The sequence below is a fragment of the Limulus polyphemus genome, unplaced genomic scaffold (genome assembly GCF_000517525.1).
Source record: "Limulus polyphemus unplaced genomic scaffold, Limulus_polyphemus-2.1.2 Scaffold186, whole genome shotgun sequence".
In the NCBI taxonomy this organism is placed as follows: Eukaryota; Metazoa; Arthropoda; class Merostomata; order Xiphosura; family Limulidae; genus Limulus; species Limulus polyphemus.
In genome coordinates, this window is record NW_013665796.1 from 779,613 (window position 1) to 798,348 (window position 18,736).

The 18,736-nt window shown below is 39.2% G+C and overlaps 1 protein-coding gene across 6 annotated transcripts in view; it reads right to left on the minus strand.

Moving 5' to 3' along the window:
• The window catches only part of LOC106478168 (eukaryotic translation initiation factor 2-alpha kinase 1-like), a 78,760-nt gene that overhangs the window by 11,593 nt on the left and 48,431 nt on the right, over positions 1-18,736 (minus strand). For all 6 annotated transcript variants that reach the window (XM_022381711.1, XM_022381710.1, XM_022381709.1 and 3 more), the window contains 2 exons: positions 11,822-11,924; positions 7,014-7,120 (listed from right to left, as the gene is read on the minus strand). In XM_022381711.1, coding sequence (XP_022237419.1) covers positions 7,014-7,120; positions 11,822-11,924 — 210 coding nt within the window. The remainder of the gene's footprint in view (positions 1-7,013; positions 7,121-11,821; positions 11,925-18,736) is intronic.

The window sequence follows — 18,736 nt, forward strand, 5'->3', positions numbered from 1 at the left end:
TATATATATATATATATATATATATATATCCATCCCTACTTGTCTTTATAATTTTTTTTTTCATTATACTTGTTTGTTTCCTTTATACCCAATTTGATTTTACTAATCATCAGGATCTCTACCAACCTACCCTCAAATCTAATTATATGCCCAAAGTTATAATTTTTCTATACTAAAAATATATTACCAAAAGCTACTTACCTCCTCTCACATATATAGCTATTTTCTTTCAGTGCTGCTCTCTATATACAAAACAATTTGCACATGTTGCAAGCCTTCAGCTCCCATGTACCCTATCATCAAATGGTTCAACTTTGTCATGTATATAAATCATCATGTGATAACCTTCCACCCATAGGAGTGCAACACCCTCTCCTGACATGTGACTCACTCTATTTTATTCTACCAAAATATCACTTCAAGTTTTGGCAGAAAATGAAAGCACCTATTGGAAATATACTTTAAGTATATGAAAATTATAGCTTCTGATATGGTACATTACCTCCTCTCATACAACTAACTATAATCCCACATTGAATAGCTGAAGGAAAAGAAAATGGAAAAGAAAAGAATAATTCCCTGAAACATCCGAAGAACCCCCTAAAAGAGTAGATCCTCACAATAGAGGATCATACATGGGAGACCACACCACTTCTGTCACAGGTATACTCTTGGCCCAGTGTGGAAAGGGAGGTGTTGCATACATGAGTGGAAAATGGGGGGAGCACATCCAAATAGGATAGAAGAAAGGTTGTATAGGGATCTGAACCACAACATATCGGAATCTCAATCCCATAGAGTATATTAATGTGGGTAAGAGTAAAAGGATGTGAATCCAAAACCCAGCCACCAGGAAGTGACATCTGAGTGGAGATAGTATGAGGATCATATTATCAGTATGTCAACTACAATCCAAATCCCAACCACTGGGAACTGACATCCATGTGAGGGTAGGAAAGAGGATCATACCGTCTTCACCTCAAGTGAACGGGACACACGACAGCAATGTGATAAATTGTTTGACCAATCTAGGAACTCGACATCTGGAAGATCAGCATAATAAAGATGTCTCTGTAGTGGAAACTAACCCACTCAAAACCATCCAATAAGAACTGTTCCTAGCACAATAACATCCTCAGTATAGGAAAATCAATGAAAGATAGCATAAGAAGAAGAACTGTATTAACCTGCAAGTTCCACCACTGTGACCCATAACTCAAATAGAGAGAACAAGAGTATAATTGATTGAAAAACAAAGACACATATAATACATGTGTGAGGACTTATGCTGATTGGTTCAGCTCTGAATCCAAAACCCAGCCACTGAGAACCAACATCCATATGGGTTTAGGATCGCAATCAAAGAGGTGAACTGCAATTATAATGGCTTACTCCAAAGCCACAACATCCCTTCAGATAAACCCATACAGATACTGAGCATCAGACTGGAGGACATCTCATCATGTACACCAGCAGAACACCACTGCCCTACTCTCAACTAAATGGTTATAACATTACTTGTATCATATATCAATATCACATTCAGGAGGATGCCTCCATGGTCCACTACCGCAGGGGCTTGGAAGTAGACAGCAGTTAGGCCTCCCATACTCTACTGAAAGAAAAAGGGGAGAGAAAATGCAATGGAGAGTCCAGAGGAACATCAACACCAGAGACTGTGCAATGGGTGACCATGAAAACACTATTTTGAAAAAACGACCATACCTGATTTATTCAATCGAAGGCATGGCAGGGGTGGGCAACTATCCCCTTCTGCTTTACCCATGAAGTCCATGGGTGAGTACAGTAAGGAACAGGCATGTTAATAAAGTAAATATATCATGAGGAAAACCTACAAGAGATCTTGTGGAACACCCCATTTCAACAGTGACCATTTTATGGTCATGGAAATTATAAATATGCAGTCAACATGGCATGACAGTAAGGATTTAACTATTTGAAGCATATCTGGTCAGGCACCACTCACCACAGAGTGGAATCAATACAATAAAAAAAAAAAAGAAAGGGAAAAGCCCCTGAAAAAGAAGAGACATATATACAAAAGATAACTTACCCAGTCACAGTCTCCCTGACGTCTGAAAAATGGCTACAGGTGGAAGATGATAACCCGACAATGAAGAAACAGCGATTTAAAGTAGATAGTGAGATATGAATGTCTGTATTGTAGTCCACATGCCCGACTGAACAATTTCCTGCAAGGAACGACAGAGATGATATGCCAGACCTGATGAGAAGACAGCTGGAACAAATTAAAGGAAGAAGAACACAAGGAAGAATATGTGAATCAAATTAAAAGCCAAACCCAACTAGTCAGAGTGTAAGGAGAAAGGTCACGAACAAAGAATACCTGTCAAAGAATGAATAGACAGGAGTGGGCACCACGTAAGGATGCTGTGCATGCAACATAACAACAAAGAGCACATACGAGATATAATAGCTTATCCGGATCCTTTGAGTATACAGGTGGAAAATGGAAGGGAAATCAGCGAGAAGGAGGAGTTACCCTCATGAGCCACCGAAGTTTTGGGAAGGAAAGATGGATCTCAATAAAGGAGAATATATGTGGAATGATATAGAGTATGTGAAACGTCAATGGCAAATAAATCCGACTGATGATGTCCATAGGCCAATAGGAGAAGGAAATATGTCTTAAGGGACAAGTGAAAAATTGAGCACAAAGCCAGAGGTTCAAAGTAGGCAAAGTAAGACAGTAAAGAATCATACTGACATCCCATTTTGGAAGGACTGCACACTGAGGTGGACAATGAATCAGTAAATAATGCAACCATCGGGAAAGGGTAGTAGAGGTTAAAACTTTATGGTACCTGGGAAAACAAAAAAATATGGGATAAGGCAGCTCAGTATCACACGATCAAGGAGACAGAAGGCCCCTGATCAAACAGCCAAGTGAGGAAATCCGTAAGATGAGGAACAGTAGGTCAAGCAGGGTAAATCCTTGTCCTAAAGACCAATGACAGAAAATTTTCCACTTGCATTGATAAACATCCTAGGTCAAATGGAACAAGCTATAAAAGAAGTGACACGCCAAAACAAACTGGATCTTCTCACCAGGAACCAGATAAAAACTAGGCTTGAAAATGAAATATATGAAGAGCTGGGTGAAATGCCAATGACTGAAGTTGACATAGAAGGGAGTAAGAGGAAGAGGTAACAGGGGGGTAGATTGTAGCAGAAGCAGCTGTAGAAATCACATTTGTGCTAGCCAGTAAGGAGCAATCAGAAGTGGCATGGATGATTGAAATCCCTCTAGGAAAAAGGTAGATGGGAGGATAAACATACAGGTATTTATTGGTCCAATCTTGACTGAATGCATCAACAGCCAAAACAAGCAGATGAGGAACTGGAGACCAAAACAGAGGTAACTTGGTATTGAGGAATGTGGCAAACACATCTAGGTGAGGAGTACCCCACAGAAGACATAGCCACTCGAAAACATGAGGATCGAGGGAACACTCTGTCAGATAAACTTTTCAGGACAGGAAAGATTATCTGCAAGAAGAATGAATGCATCCAGAACATGACACACAAGGAGATGAATATTGAGTGTGTGGGTCCAAAAAGGGAGATCCAAAGCTTGACCACAAAGGGAATGAGAATGGGTGCCAATTTGGTGATTGATATAAGCCTCCACAGTAAAATTGTCAGAAAATGATCCAAAATACGCTGTGCAGCCAGAAGCTCCAGGATGTTGATAAGGTAAGATCTTTTGCCCGGAGACCACCGATGTGAAGGTTGCTGCTGATTGACCCATTGCCCACCCCAGCCCTGAAGGGAAGCATCCATTAAGATATGCAAATCCAGACAAGGGGAGGAAGTGGAACACCTACCAATGTGTGAACCAGTCCAACCATCAATGCACATCACCAAAAAGGGAAGGAGGAAGGTAAATAGGAGCTTCTAATGGATCCTGCACAAGATTCCATTAGTTGTGCAAAGCCCACTGAAGAGATCTCAAATGTGCGTGACCCAAGGGGATAAGGACTTCCATAGAAGATCACATTCATACAAGCAATAGAACCTCATGAGCTGTAAGAGAGGCAGCAGTAAGGGTGTGAAGAACTGAAAGCTCCATCAAACAAAGTTGAAGAAGAGAAAGCTGGGCCCAACTAAGAAGAATGTTGAAAAAGATACCCAACTGGACAAGATATTGGGTAGGTATAAGAAACTTGACTAACCAACCCACACAAGCTACCTCCAAGAGCAGTAGATGAGTGCGATGATCAGACTCTTGTTCAGAATGAGCTAACAGAAGCCAGTCCTCTATATAATGATGTAAGCACAACCCCTGAGCTTGCAAATGTTCGGCAAAAGCCTTGACCACCTGACAAAAGACATACAGGGTTGAAGCAAGCCTGAAGGGCAGGGCACAAAATTGATAAACTACCCTATGATGAACAAACCAAAGATAGTGCCTCAAAAGATGAGATATTAGAACATGCAGGTAAGCATTCATGATGTCTACCTTGGTTATCTACAAACCTGGAGAAAAAGCCCACCTGAAGGTTTGAAAAAAACTCCATGGTAAATTGGGATAGAACCAAAAACTGAATGAGGTGGGACAAATCGATCACAGGCCACCACTTACTGATTTTCTAGGGTATTGCAATCAGCCTCAAATAAAAACTTGGAGAAGGATGAATGGCAGGTTCGATGGTATTTTGGGAGGGAAGATCTTGTACTGCCTTAAACAGAAACTGACTGGTGATAGGATCCCAAGGCAAGGAAAAGGATACAGGTGCCTGAGACAAAAGAAGAGGGGAAAATAATTGGATTACAAGTCCCTCAGTTAATATCCGAATAACATACAGATCTGTGGCTGGAAGTCACCAAAGTGGAACAAAACCAGTCAAGCAAGCCCCCACTAGACCTGAAACCCAGTGGGTAGTCACCGGTACTGTTGGTGACATGTCAGTCTTTGTCAAATATTATGACAAGTATAGGAACTCCTGGAAAGGAGAGGGACAGGAAACAGTAATAGGGGATTATCTAGGCTCTGAAACAGACAAGTGATCCACCAAAGGAGAAAAGGTCATTTGTTGTCTCACTGATTCAATACAAGATTCCAAAGTCTCAGTAATATTACTGAAAACATACTGCTGTAGAAAATGGGACATGCGTAAGTCCCGGAGATAAGTTGGCAGTAAACAAATTTGTGACAAAACAGCATCCCTCCCCAGGAAATCCCAACAATAAAGAAACCATGTGTGTGAGGAAAAAGCTAAAGAAGACAAGCATGCCAACTGGGAGGTAATCAGGGATAAGCTATCTTCCGAAAAACCCTCTCAGTGGATTGCCTCTGAAAGGAGGTGGATGGTAGATAAATACTGCAGGAAAATCGATAGGTTAAGATGAAGGCAAGAAAATTGGGCATAAGAGAAACGAACAGGATTATCAGGGTCTGTCTCCCACACAGGCAAATTTGATTCCAACTGTTGAGAACTGAGAAATGGACATTCAGCCTGATGGTAGGTCAAAGCAAACTGATCCAAAGCCCATGGAGGGCAACGCATGCTAGCAACATCAACCATCTTAAAAACACAATGCTCTGCATGAACTCTAATATTCAAGAAATGGGGGGAAAACCAAACATTGAAAGGAGGGGGTATTCATGCAACAAAGAAGGAGGGGGATCATATGATATCAGAGAAATGGATAAAACAGAACATACCTGAAAAATCATATCTAAAAAGGCCGTATTATGCCTAGCTGATTCTATAGTAGGGACATAGGAAGACACAACAAATTTAAGTGGAGGAAAAAAGCTGTCAAAATCCTCGTCAACCCAAACAGGTTCCTGCATGTTTGGGAGGAATAAGGCCAACATCAGGAGAAGCAGGCTGACTTATACAACACTCAAACTCACAACGGATGAGAGCCGATAAGTCCATAGATGAGTTACCGCCACTTGTATTTTGTGTGAGAGTGCTAGTAGAAGATATTAGCTCCAAAGTGGTAACTTGTACTTCAGAGTTCATTCTGTAACAAAATAACAATCAAATTCGTTTAATGACAAAAAAATTGAAAACTGTGAAAAATAAGTTATCAGAAAATTTGTGAACTTTAGAAAAAAAAAGAAAAATCCACTTCAGAATAAATATAAATAAAAAAATGCATTAACTTGAATGAAAAAAACATGATTGAAGAGCACAACAAAAAGTGTCTTGACACAAGTACTATCAAAAGAGAAGTGACAGTTCAATAGAATAGAATAGAGGTTCTCACATGCGGCAACAGGAGTATGTCTCACTCTTTTTTGGTTGTCACATGATGATTTACATATGAGATGCAGTTGAACTATTTGATGGTAAGGTATGTGGAAGCTCAAGGCTTGTTGCATGCAAAAAAACTTTTTTTTGCATATAAAAGGCAGCAATGAATGAAAATAACTATTTATGTGAGAAGAGGTAACATCAGGTATTGGAAGTATTATACATCTATACTAGTATCCTTTTTGGTACAAGAAAGGAATCATTGGATGGAAGAGTTCTGTGAAAGAATAAGAGCAATAAAGTTCCTAATTTTTTTCTGTATACTTCTCAGAAAGGGTCACTTACTTAGATTAAAATTTGTTGAAATAGTCAAATTTTGATTCACTCCATAAACATGTATATAGTGATTAAGGCAGCTTTACAAGTACAACAAGCCTTAGTTTTGCTCAGCCAATACTGTGAAATAGTCATTGTTGATAATCAGACATTTTAAAGTTGGTTTTAAAGGAGTAATTTGTATGGCCACCATTTTGTTTCATCACAATTCCTACTATTAAGTACTACAGTACTTAATGATCCAGGAATTTCTTTTAGTGTCATCTACACACTGTTTTTAGGATTGTTGCCTGATGAGAATATTTAAAATATAGGCTTTCATATTTCTGAATAGAAATTCTGTCTCCATATCAAACTACTTGATATTTTTATAATTGATTTATAAATCATGTATATACTTTTTAATGTTAATTATGTCAATATTACCTTTAAATCCCTATGAATAAGACCTTTGGAATGAATGTGATCCACACCTTTCAGTAATTGTTGGAAAATGTTCAATACTTCTTCCAAATCCACTTTAGAAAATACTTCTGCAAAATAAACTTTAAGTTAATGCATGTAATGATTACAAGACTGAAAAAATAAATAAAAGATTGAATTCTTTCTTAAGAAGTTATATTTTTATAGGATAAATTAATCTTTAATTCATCCTATAGTACCAACAGTAATAAAAATAAATAATTATGTTTAACTTTAAGTATTCAAAGGGATTTACTGAAGTCAATGATTTTAGCAACACTGAAAATTCAAAATATGAATTCTATTTGATATAAAATATTAAACATGGGTTATAAACCCTTGTATATGATAAATATGGTTATGCATAATTAAGTTATGGCAGTATACATACAGAATGACATAAGCAACTTCCCCTTATACATGTCAGTATTTTATCTTGTAATTGCTTGAGATTAACCCATTGTAGCCTGTATTGTTAATTTTTTGAAACAAATACTTCTAAGGGTAGATTTCTCTTATGAATAGATTATATTAGGTACAATTCTATAGAACTGCTTGACAAAAACTTTCCTGTAACATTGCATATTAAAAATTATCAGTTTAAGAGAACCAAGAATAAGGTTCGATGGAACAGCCAAAAAACAGATATCAAGGAAAGTGTAGTTGCACAATCTGTTAATTGAAAAGCCAGACCCTCTATTGAGAAGTTACATAATAAGCTATACCTACATTTCTTATCAAAGCAAATAAACATCTCTTAAACTTCCAAATAGGCAAGATGTTTATACAAAGTAAGATGCAAATTTAAGAAGGAGCTCATTAGTAAGGAGATAAATTAATAATTATAAAGGAAACTAGATCACTTATATGTTAAGGGTTTTGACATTTACAGAACATGTGTAAACAGTCTTGCTCAAGATTGCCTAGGACTGAACACATCAGTAAATTAGAGTAATCATAAACATGTTTGATAAAGAGTTGTTATATAAGCAAATGACTGAATATTTGCAAAGGGATAACCACATGTTTGGATTCCAAAAGTTTGCATAAATCCTGTAATAATCACACAAAAATTGGGTTAGAGTAGCAGTAAGTCAGTCTTCACCAGCAGACTCCTAGAGAGTCAGTCATTTAGCATATAACCATAAATCCTGGCAAGCCATCTCAGCAGAAGCCTTTGCATCATGGAACATCTCCAGTATTCTACTTCTGTGTAAGTTAAGCTTGTATTCTTATAATATACCTAGAAGTGCATAATTTCTTTATTGATATGTATTTTAAAAAAAGTAAAAGTTGTCCTATTCTGTAGATTTACCTAGAGAAATGTATGTGAAAATGAGCTTAGAAAATCTTTATTGAATGTTAATTCAAGTAATAATGATGTATTTAAAAAATTCTAGATGCCATCTTGAAGAATGTTCCATAAATAAGCTCAAGATATCAAACATTGTATGTGTCATTAATGGATATTACAACAAATTCATGTGTTTTGTGGTATTCAAACCCTCTGTGTGGTTCCTTATACTTCACATAAGCTTCAATTTTGTGATCTATGCACAAAGCCACCAATTACATAATCCTGGTATTTCAAATAAATACTAATTGCAGCAATTATTATCCTGTTACATTTTAATACATTATATATGTAAAAATGATAAACACAATACACAATTTCACGTTTAAATTTCGAAATATATTTTCCAGAGGAGGCTATGAATGCTGACTGTTTTCTGCCAACAAAGTTTACAATAAAATGACAATTATCAAAATGTAAATTTTTACATTTTATGTCACCTGTACATTTAATTGTTTGTACAATATATATATATATATATGCAGAAAAGGTCACCAGAATGCACCATTTCAGGTTTAAGTTTTAAAACTTCCTAGGAGAAGCATCTGGACCCCTACCAGATGCCTCTGGATGTGAATTGGACATCACAAACAAATGACTGTTATAAGACCAGGATACAGCTTTCTAATGTTTTTGTGCATTTGCTAAAGAAAGAAAGTAAAAACATGAGACATCACCTTTTGAAGAGCAAGAAGGTCTAAAACATCGTGTAGGGAAGCCTCATTGTCCATGCAAAGACCTTAGAATTCCTGATGGTTGAATTAAGCACCCCATCTCTGAAACAAAGCATTGTGAAGAGAGGGATCTCTGGGGGAGGTGGTGGCAGAGGAACCATTTTCTTAGTACTTTTCTGATCTAACCACCCCTCGAGATTGAAGAGAATGATCCTGAATAAGAAAGCTAGATAATGCAATGAACTGCTGTTAATGATCCATTGGTCATACAAAGACCACTAAAGGGATCACTTGTGCACTTGTCTCAAAGGCATGAGGAATTTGAGTGATGTCCACATTCTCCAAAGAGAAAGAACCATTTGTGCTGTGGGAGAAGGAATGGTACTGCCTGTTCCATAGCATGGAGCTGGATGAGAATCAGCTGAGCCAGACTGAGATACGTAATGAAAAAATACCCAGATTGGCGAATTACTGCGATAATAAGGCCTGTCTTGGTTGTTTTATAAAGTAGAATCCAGGTGTGACGTTCTCAGAATTAACAAGATGATGCCAGCAGTACCCAGTCGTCTATGGAATGGTATATGCACAGTGCTAGAGAATGGAGGTGATGAGAAAAAACTCATACGATTTGGCAGAACTTATATAGTGCTGATGCTAGTCTAAAGGTAAGAACCCTGAACTACAATACCTGACCCTTATGCACAAAAATGCAGTTAGCGGCAGGTCACCACTACTATGGCTATGTGCAGATAGGAGCCAAAGACATCAAACTTGGACATTCACAATCCTAGTAAAAAATGCCAACTCAGTGTGAGGAATGAGTCACTTGTGAACCTTAGAGAATCTAGGAATTGATATAGACAAGAAAGATCATTAGTGGATGCCAATTCCCTGTTTTCTTCGGCTTAACAAACCAATGGGAGTAAAACCCCAGAAGGATCGGCAGGACTCTCTACCGCTAGATCAACCAAACTCTTGATAACCTAGAACAAAATTCAAAAATCCAAGAATCTGGGGTAGATGGTGGGGAAAATGTGAACTGAATGACTAATTCTGACTGAAGAATCTGTAGTGCTCATGGATCCGTGGTTAAGGTTTACCATAAATTCATGGAGCTAAGCCACCACACACCCAAAATGCATACAATAGTCACCAAAGCCACTAATGGAATACTGACCAAACAGCAGAACTCTTGGATATAAACAAAGCCTATTCTTGGTACCAATGGATTGAGGGGTTGATGTTGGGGTCTGGACCCTCGAATTGGGGCATAACTATGATCTCCTGTGGGAACTGATGAAAGTCATTATGCCAACTACAACAGAGATAAAGGTAGAATCTGACAATCAAACCAACATGCATGCATGCTTACAATGGTCCCAACTCATCATCAATGAACTTGGTGATCCTGAGTCTTCCAACAAAGTTTAGAGGGCTAATAAACAACTCTTCACCATATATAGGGTGAGGTGGATCCTAAAAAGTTGTAATCTATTCAGATTATCTTCAGACTCTGCTCTAGAACTCCAAATTTCCAGGAGCAGTTGTTTTCTTTCAGAGTCAGGATATGCTTTCACATGGTGGTGATAGAATAAATCACGTAGCTCAGACAATCGTAGCAGACAAGTCATAGCTGTCCCTTCACATAACTGGGTAGTAAACATCCATGTATGAGCCTCAATGTCAGTGGATGGAGGGAAGATTAAATATTCACTCCCAGACATTTTAGCCATCAAGTAAAGTGAGGGCTCAAAAGCAACTGGGGAAAACATCATACACTCGATGGACCAACTGAAGAAAAGTAGCTTGAGGCAGCCTCCTGAAAAGCCAACAGAATAAAGATGAAGAAAAAAGTGAATCTAACTTCTCTCCAGAATGTCCAGGACCACCCTCAATTGCAGCTTCAGGACCCCCCAGAGGAACACAATCAAACTGAATATATGTATCCATCTCGCTATGAATGAGATCACTAACAGTCTTAACTAAGTGACATTAGATATTAGATAGTGGGATAGGAGAGACCAAATTTGTCTCCCTGCTGGAAATAATAATTCTGAAATTCATGTCATATATTGGCTTGCCAAACAATTTAAAAAAAAAGAAAGAAAATCAACCAGGTAATGAAGAGCACTCAAAGTATCTCCAATGATTTTACTATGAAGAAACCCGTTAGTGAATGCTTTGTCGAGAAAAGTGATAAAATTATCTGAATGAGGTACTTATATACAGTACCAGGATGGAGGATGCATTGACATAGATGGAGAGTCACAAGACAAATATCATGAAGGGCAGTTAAATGGAGTCACTGGATCAAGTGAGAAAAAAATCAGACCAATGCTTAAATGGGCAAAGGAAAAACCCAGGCAGTAGAGTAATAGCTATAAGTGTGAGAAGAGGTATGTTTTGGAACTATTACTAGACTGCAGAAACATCCAGTATATGTATAATTCTTTCTGAATTAACATTATTAAAATTCTAAATCCTTTCAAATTTGCTCTAAAAATCATTATAAAATTATCTATCTACTTCCTTTCAACTTCATATCTATAGGACATAAATTGTGCTTTGCCCTTGATGAAGGAAAGTTCTCAGGTTATATGGTTTATTATTGTTGTCTTTAGATTATAAGGCCATATATGCCTAATGGTCCATTAGCTTTTTACAAATATTCTGCTGGTCTTTGCAGTGAAGAAGGCTAGGAATAACAATTAGTGTTTCATAAAGGCCTAAGTTCATGTACTTACCTGGTCCTGTTTGGGGTTCAGTGTTATTTCTTTCATTCAAATAATCTTTGAGTCTCATTCCACATAGCTCCATCTGAATGTACAAAGTCACTGGCTGCATATACTGTAATAAAACATAAAAGGATTGGTAATTCAATATTGGCTGACACAAAGTTGTTTATCCATCAAATATTTCAGAATACATATATATATATATATATCTGTCTGTGATGCTGTACACCTCCTCAATGGTTAATTGTTTGTTTTAAGTTAAGCACAAAGCAACACAATGGGCTATCTGAGCTCTGCCCACCATGTTTATCAAAACCCGGTTTTTAGCAGTATAAGTCTGCAGATATACCACTGTGCCACTGGAGAGCTGGTTAACTGTAGAAGTTATAATTTTCCTAAATGAAAATGTATTTCCAATAGGTACTTCATTTTACTCACATGATTAGCTTTTCACGTTTTGTGCTGCCTTCTATATGCAAAAATTTTCAGAAATGCATGCCACAAGCCTTCATCCTCCCTCTATTGGAATCCACAGTTCCAACAAATTTCTCATGCAAATCACCTCTCCACCAATAGGAGAGCATTACTATTATGTGACACATGTTACTCTTCCTATGCACCACTACCAAACTATCACTTCAAAGTTTGGCAGAAGACGCGAGCACGGGAAGATTGTGGGGAGGACGGGTGGGAAGTGTGAGGAGAGGGAAGTACCTAATGGAAATACATTTTCATTTAGGAAAATTATAACTTCCAATAAGGTACTCTCCCTCCACTCACAAGATTAGCTTGAATCCCACATTAAAATGGAGGAGGAACCAGTGAGAGGGAGGCACAGGCATATCCTTTGGAAGTGTCCTGAGGACACACCTGAAATGAGAGGAACAGATCAGATGATCTGGGGAGAGGTACTGCACCACATCTGAGCATTGTATCTCTTCACTATGAACATCGACATTATAAGGAGGACCATAGATGGTGGAAAATTAAAGGGAGCACATCATCGTGGGAGAGGATAGTTTAGCAATGTGATCTTAAACATAAATCTGAATCACTCAATCCCACGATGGAAGTGGGCAAGTGAGGATGTGTCTCTTGGTTTAGAGTGGCTAAGGTGTAATGGATCATACTCGGTAAGTCAACAATATCCAAAACCTCACTCGATGGGCACCGACATCCTCACGAGGATAGGATCATACCGTCTTCACCTAAAGTCCCAAAGTCAAGTGTGAAACTAACATTCTACTCCAGGAACTCACAGGGTAGCCTAATGCCAGGGATCTGGGAATGTGTCATCCGAAATCAGATGGAGGTCCATCACATGCACTCAACCCCTGCAACCATGAAACCAGCCCCAAACAATTCCAGTTTGGTAACAACCTTGTCACCCAATGAGAGAAAACCCAGGACAGATGTGGAAACAGGCCATGTAGACCTCCTGCGACCCACAACACAGAAGACAAGTTGATAGGGGAAGATATACAACCCAAAACCTGTTTGGAGCCTTATGTGATTGGTTCACTTGATCTCCAAAACCTTACTTGCTGGGTACCCACATCCACGTAAGGGTAGGAGGAGGGCACTCTATCGGAGGGTGAACTGCATTTGGGCATCTCAACTCCAGGAAATAGTTACTCATCTGGAGAATTTTGTAACTCCCTCTACACCAGCAGAACATCATTGTCCTATTCTGAAATGAATGATTATAGCCATCTTTGTGGAACCCATCCAGCAGGTTGCCTCTGTGGTCAACCACCCCAGCAGCTTGGAAGTGGTAAGTGGTAAGGACTCTTGTACTCCACTGGAAGAATGGGGTGCAGTGGAGAGTCCAGAGGAACTGCAACACCAAAGACAGTGCAATGAGTGATCACAAAAACCTATTTTGAAAAGCAGACCATTCAATTTATTCAATCTAGATGTAGCAGTGATGGGCAGCAATCCCCTTCTGCTTTACCCATGCCGTTCATGGGTGGTACAGTCCGGGACGGGCATATTATCACACAATTATGATGAGGAATTTACACTCTAGTGATCTTGTGAAACACTCCATCTCAAGGGTGAGCATAAATACCCAGGGAAAATGTGTAAGAATCAACATGGCTTACAGTGTGGATTTGATAGCAAGATGTCTGCAAATAGTTATAGCCATCTAAGTGGAATACATTCAAAGTACAGACAGCAGGCTATACACTGATAAAGCAGAAACAGCAATGTGGTGTAGGTAGTGGGAGATGAACGTGTGCAGAGTCGTTCACATGCCCAATCGTAGAATCTATTCCAATGTCCAATGAAGACGAGAAGCAAAAGAGAGGGTAAGTTGATGGATTTGATGTGAGGAAATGTGAAAGAGATCACGCTGGGAAGGAGAAAAGGAGGAATAGGACAACTGGATCAAACGTCAAACCCAATTGGTCAGGATAACTGGGGAAAGATTACAGGAAGAGGAAGGTTGCCAAGGGATAAAAAGGCAGGAATGAGGACCCTGGAAGGAAGCTTTGTGAGCAATATAACAATAAAGGGCATGGACAGGATAAAGGAGTCTATCTGGATCAGGACTAGGGTTGAGATGAGATATAGAGGATAACAAATAACAGGTCTTTTGTAAGGAAAGCACAATCCGGATAAAGGATAGGGTAAGAGGAGTGGTACAAGATCCTGGTAACGTCGAGGTAGAAAATATCCAACCTAAGATGTCCGCAGGCCAGGAGGAGGAGGATGAAATATGCCTTCAAAGAAAGGTGAAACAGGAAACACGTAGACAGAGGTTCAAATGGAGGTAAATTGAAGAATCACGTTAATGTCCCAGTCCAGGAGTGACAGATGCCTCGGTGGCCAACGGAGCCAGAAGGTTTGTTTGGTTTATGAATTTCCACAGTAAAAGACTAGAGGGAAGGCAGCTAGTCATCTCCACCAACTCTTGAGCTACTCTTTTACCAACAAATAATGGGATTGACTGTCACATTATAATGCCTCCATGGCTGAAAGGGTGAGTATGTTTGGTGGGATAGGAAATCGAACCCGCAGTTTGTGAATCGAGCTCCTAACCACCTGGTCACGCTGGGCCAGAAGGAATGGATCAACATGGAAAGGATAGGGATGCAAAAGATCCTGCTGAAGCAGGAAAAACAGAATGTGTAGGATAACCCTGCCCAAAACCCCAAAACTGAGGAGACCAAAGAACCCTTCTAAAAGAACCACGTGAGAAACTTGGAGATACAGGCAACATTTGCATTTATAGATGGCCAAAAAAGTAAGGTGAATGGAACAGGCTAAATGTGAAGCTTCTCTGCGAGAGAAACCAGAACTCCTCGCCAAGGACCTGACAAATGCCAGGCATGAAGATGGATGATACGGGATAAATTGCCAGTGACTGGGGTTGATGGAGCAGGTTGAGACAAAAGGGGATGGCCCACCTGTAGTTGGAGCAATCAAAGGACTGAGCATGGATGAGGGAAACCACCCGATCAAGTAAACAGATGGGAGGGTAAACATGAAGGAAAAGATGAGACCAATCTTTGCTGATGGCATCGAAAGCCAAGGCTCAAGGATCGGGGAACAAAACTGAGGGTGGTGACAAAGGTGCTCAATATGGGATGTACCCAGACACATACAGAGCCACCGAAATGGCAAAATGCAATGACCACTCCATAGAATAAACGCGATCTGGTTGGGAAAGATGATCAGCTAAGAGATTGAAAGCACCTGGTAAACGACACACCATCAAACAAAGTTTATGTGTGGGGGCCCAATAAAGAAGATCCATAGTGCAAAACATAGGGATTTGGACTTAGTGCCACCTAAGTGATTGATGTAAGCCACTATGGTAGAATTGTTGGAATGGATCATAACCAGCCAGTGGCTGGCAAGAGAAAGAAATTGATCCAAAGCCTGATGAACAGCCAGGAGTACAAAAACATTGATGTGAAGAGCTTTCCTCCACAGACCAACAAACCAAAACCTCCTGGTGATCCACCCAGGCACCCCAGCCCTGATCCGAAGCCCGTGGGGGACATGGTATACTAATACCACCCACCAATTGAGAGTCAACTCGGTTCACGTGAACCTAATACCATGGGATGGGGAAAATACTAAATAGGGGCAGGAAGTTGTTTTATGTAAGAGCAAAGGTCTAGGGCCATAGGAAACAGATTAAATGAGACAAAATATCACATACCTGAGAAATAAAGTGTGAAAAGACCAATGATAGCAGTGATAGAGGGAAGGCAACTAGTCAACACTACCTATCACCAACTCTTGGGCTACTCTTTTACCAATGAATAGTGGGAATGACTTTCACATTATAACTCCAACAGCTGAAAGGGTAAGCATGTTCAGTGAGGTGGATTTGAACCCACAACTTGCAGATTGTGATTCAAATGCCTTAACTACAACGCATTCCAGGCACAGCATTAATGGAAAAACATATATAAAGAGAGGAATGTGTTTGAGTATATATTTGTTGTTGTTCGATTTATATATATATATATTTCTTTCATATCGTAATTATACACATGCATGATTTTATTGTATCATGTTGAATAAATTGATGTGAATTGATATAAATATCTCCCCATAATTCCTTCCTCTACATACTCTCATGCAGTACTCGGTTTCTGGGCTTGATCTTTTTGGCATTGGATATCCTCATGATGAAACATCAGCCCATTTATTCCACATACAAAACTGAGGGACAATCTCAAAAGGATACCCATCCTGAGGATGTTGATTCCTAATTTGAGATTGGAAATGACTAACTTCACTCTATGGATGACACCTTCTTCACTGAACCAGAGATCTAACTCTCTTCTAACATATAGCCTCTTGCCATTATTTAAACCCATCCACTCATTCATTTGTTCACATGTTGAAACTACAGTCACAATATTTCATATAACGATTTCTCTATCATCGCTAAAGGATCTTTAGACCTTGAACTCTACAATAGAGAAAGTTTACTCATAGCTAAAGACTGTCTTACTCTTAACAACTTACAAACCTCTTTATACTTAAAATCATTCACTGTCTGTAGGTCTGGAATAATGAAAAATAAACCTTCAGGTAAAGGTGATAGATGGCATATGAGGCTGAGGTCATAAATGGATGTTGAGAAAGGGCAGGTAATGTAATCTTATATTAGGTAATTGGAATGGTTGTTTGGGACAAAGGACTCAAAGCAACTTAAGGAAGATGGAGAGAACTGGGGCCTCAGAGAAATTTTGTTTCAAGTATTGAATGCTATTTTATAAAGTCACCTTATACAGGACAATTGTGGAAGATGGAAAACCCTTGCCAAATAGCCAGGTCAAAAAAAAAGAGAGAGTTATGGTTGGCACTTCTGATTGAACTGGGTTCAACCCTTCTCAATACATCACCAAAACATGTGCCATTTCCATTGAGAAATGTCCATCATAGGAGTAAGCAAAGCCTGAGACATATACATGGCAACCATAAAAATTAAACCCAGATACCATGCTAAGGAGTGCCTAACCTCCATGCCTGAAGCTTGAGCTGCTGGATAGCTGGCTGTTCCATGTTAGATCATGGTTGCCTCCACAGTGACAGACAAACTGGAAGAGATGGGCACTCCCCAAGGTGCTGCAGATTCAGAAACCAGGGTGTAGCTGCTAATCTGATGCTATCATAGTTAGTACCTGGGGTAACATATGAATTGGAGGGAAGTCTCAGATTTGTAAACTCATCCTGTCCTGATGAAATACATCCATTGCCAAAGCCCAAAGGCGAGGTATTGCGAACCAAATCGCCAGTAGCTGAGTGTTCCAATGAGTGGTAACCCTCCAATCATCAATATTTCAAAAGGAGAGCCAATCCAACAGAAAACCTTACAATGTAGCAACTATTCTGTTGGGGTAAAAATAACTGATCTGCTACTGCAGTCATTACGTGTGAAATATGGCAAACCAGCAGGGTATAGTATAGGAGTGGCCCCAATAAAAAAGATCCGAGGTTTGAAAACAAGGAACCCTAGACCAAGTGCCACCTTGACGGGAAATCAAAACACAACCATGGAATTGTTGGAGTGAAGCCTGATGATGTTCCTCTTAATAAGCCCAGGCCAAGAGGCATTGCCTTTTAAAGAGCAAGAAGAATTAAAATGTTGTGTAGGTAAGCCTTATCGTCCATGCATAGACCCTGGAATTCCTGATCATTGAGATATGCACCCCATCACTGAAGCAAGGTATTCATGAAGATATGGATCTCCAGACAAGGTGAAGGCATAGGTAACCATGTCTTAGTATTTTCCCGACTTAACAACCCCTCAAGATCAAAGAATGATCCTAAATAAGGAAACTGGAAAATCTGTTGAATACACATTTATGATTCCTTCGTTGCTTAAAGACCACTGAAAATGTCTCTTGTGTGTTCATCCCAAAGGCAAGAGGGATTTGAGTGAAGCCCACAATCCTAAAAGAGAAAGAGGGAGAAGGAGAGGGGAAATCTTGCTTTCTGTTAAATAGCGTAAAGCCAAATGAAATTTGATTGAACCCGACTAAGTTAAATGATGAAAAAAACATGGAATGATGAAACATTCAGTTGGAGCAGTAATGGCTCTGAGAATGAAGCCTGCTTTAGTTGTTCTGAAAGTAGAATCCTGGTGTGATGTTCGAAAACTTGAAGATGGTGCCAGCAGTAGCGAATGGTGTGTACACAAGGCTAGGGTATGGAAGTGACAAGAAAAAGCTCATACAATTTGGCAGAACCCATACGGTGCCAAAAGCTAGTCCAAAGTTAAATACCTCGAACTGCAGTACCTGATCCTTGGCTTGTGTACAGTGTCATGATATAAAAGATTGTTTCGTTCCAACAGTATTTATTAATTTATTTTTGTGAGTGAATATTTTATTATTGTTTAGTTTTGTTATAATAAGAGTTAAAAACAGACGATTGTAAGAAGTTTTGTTCATT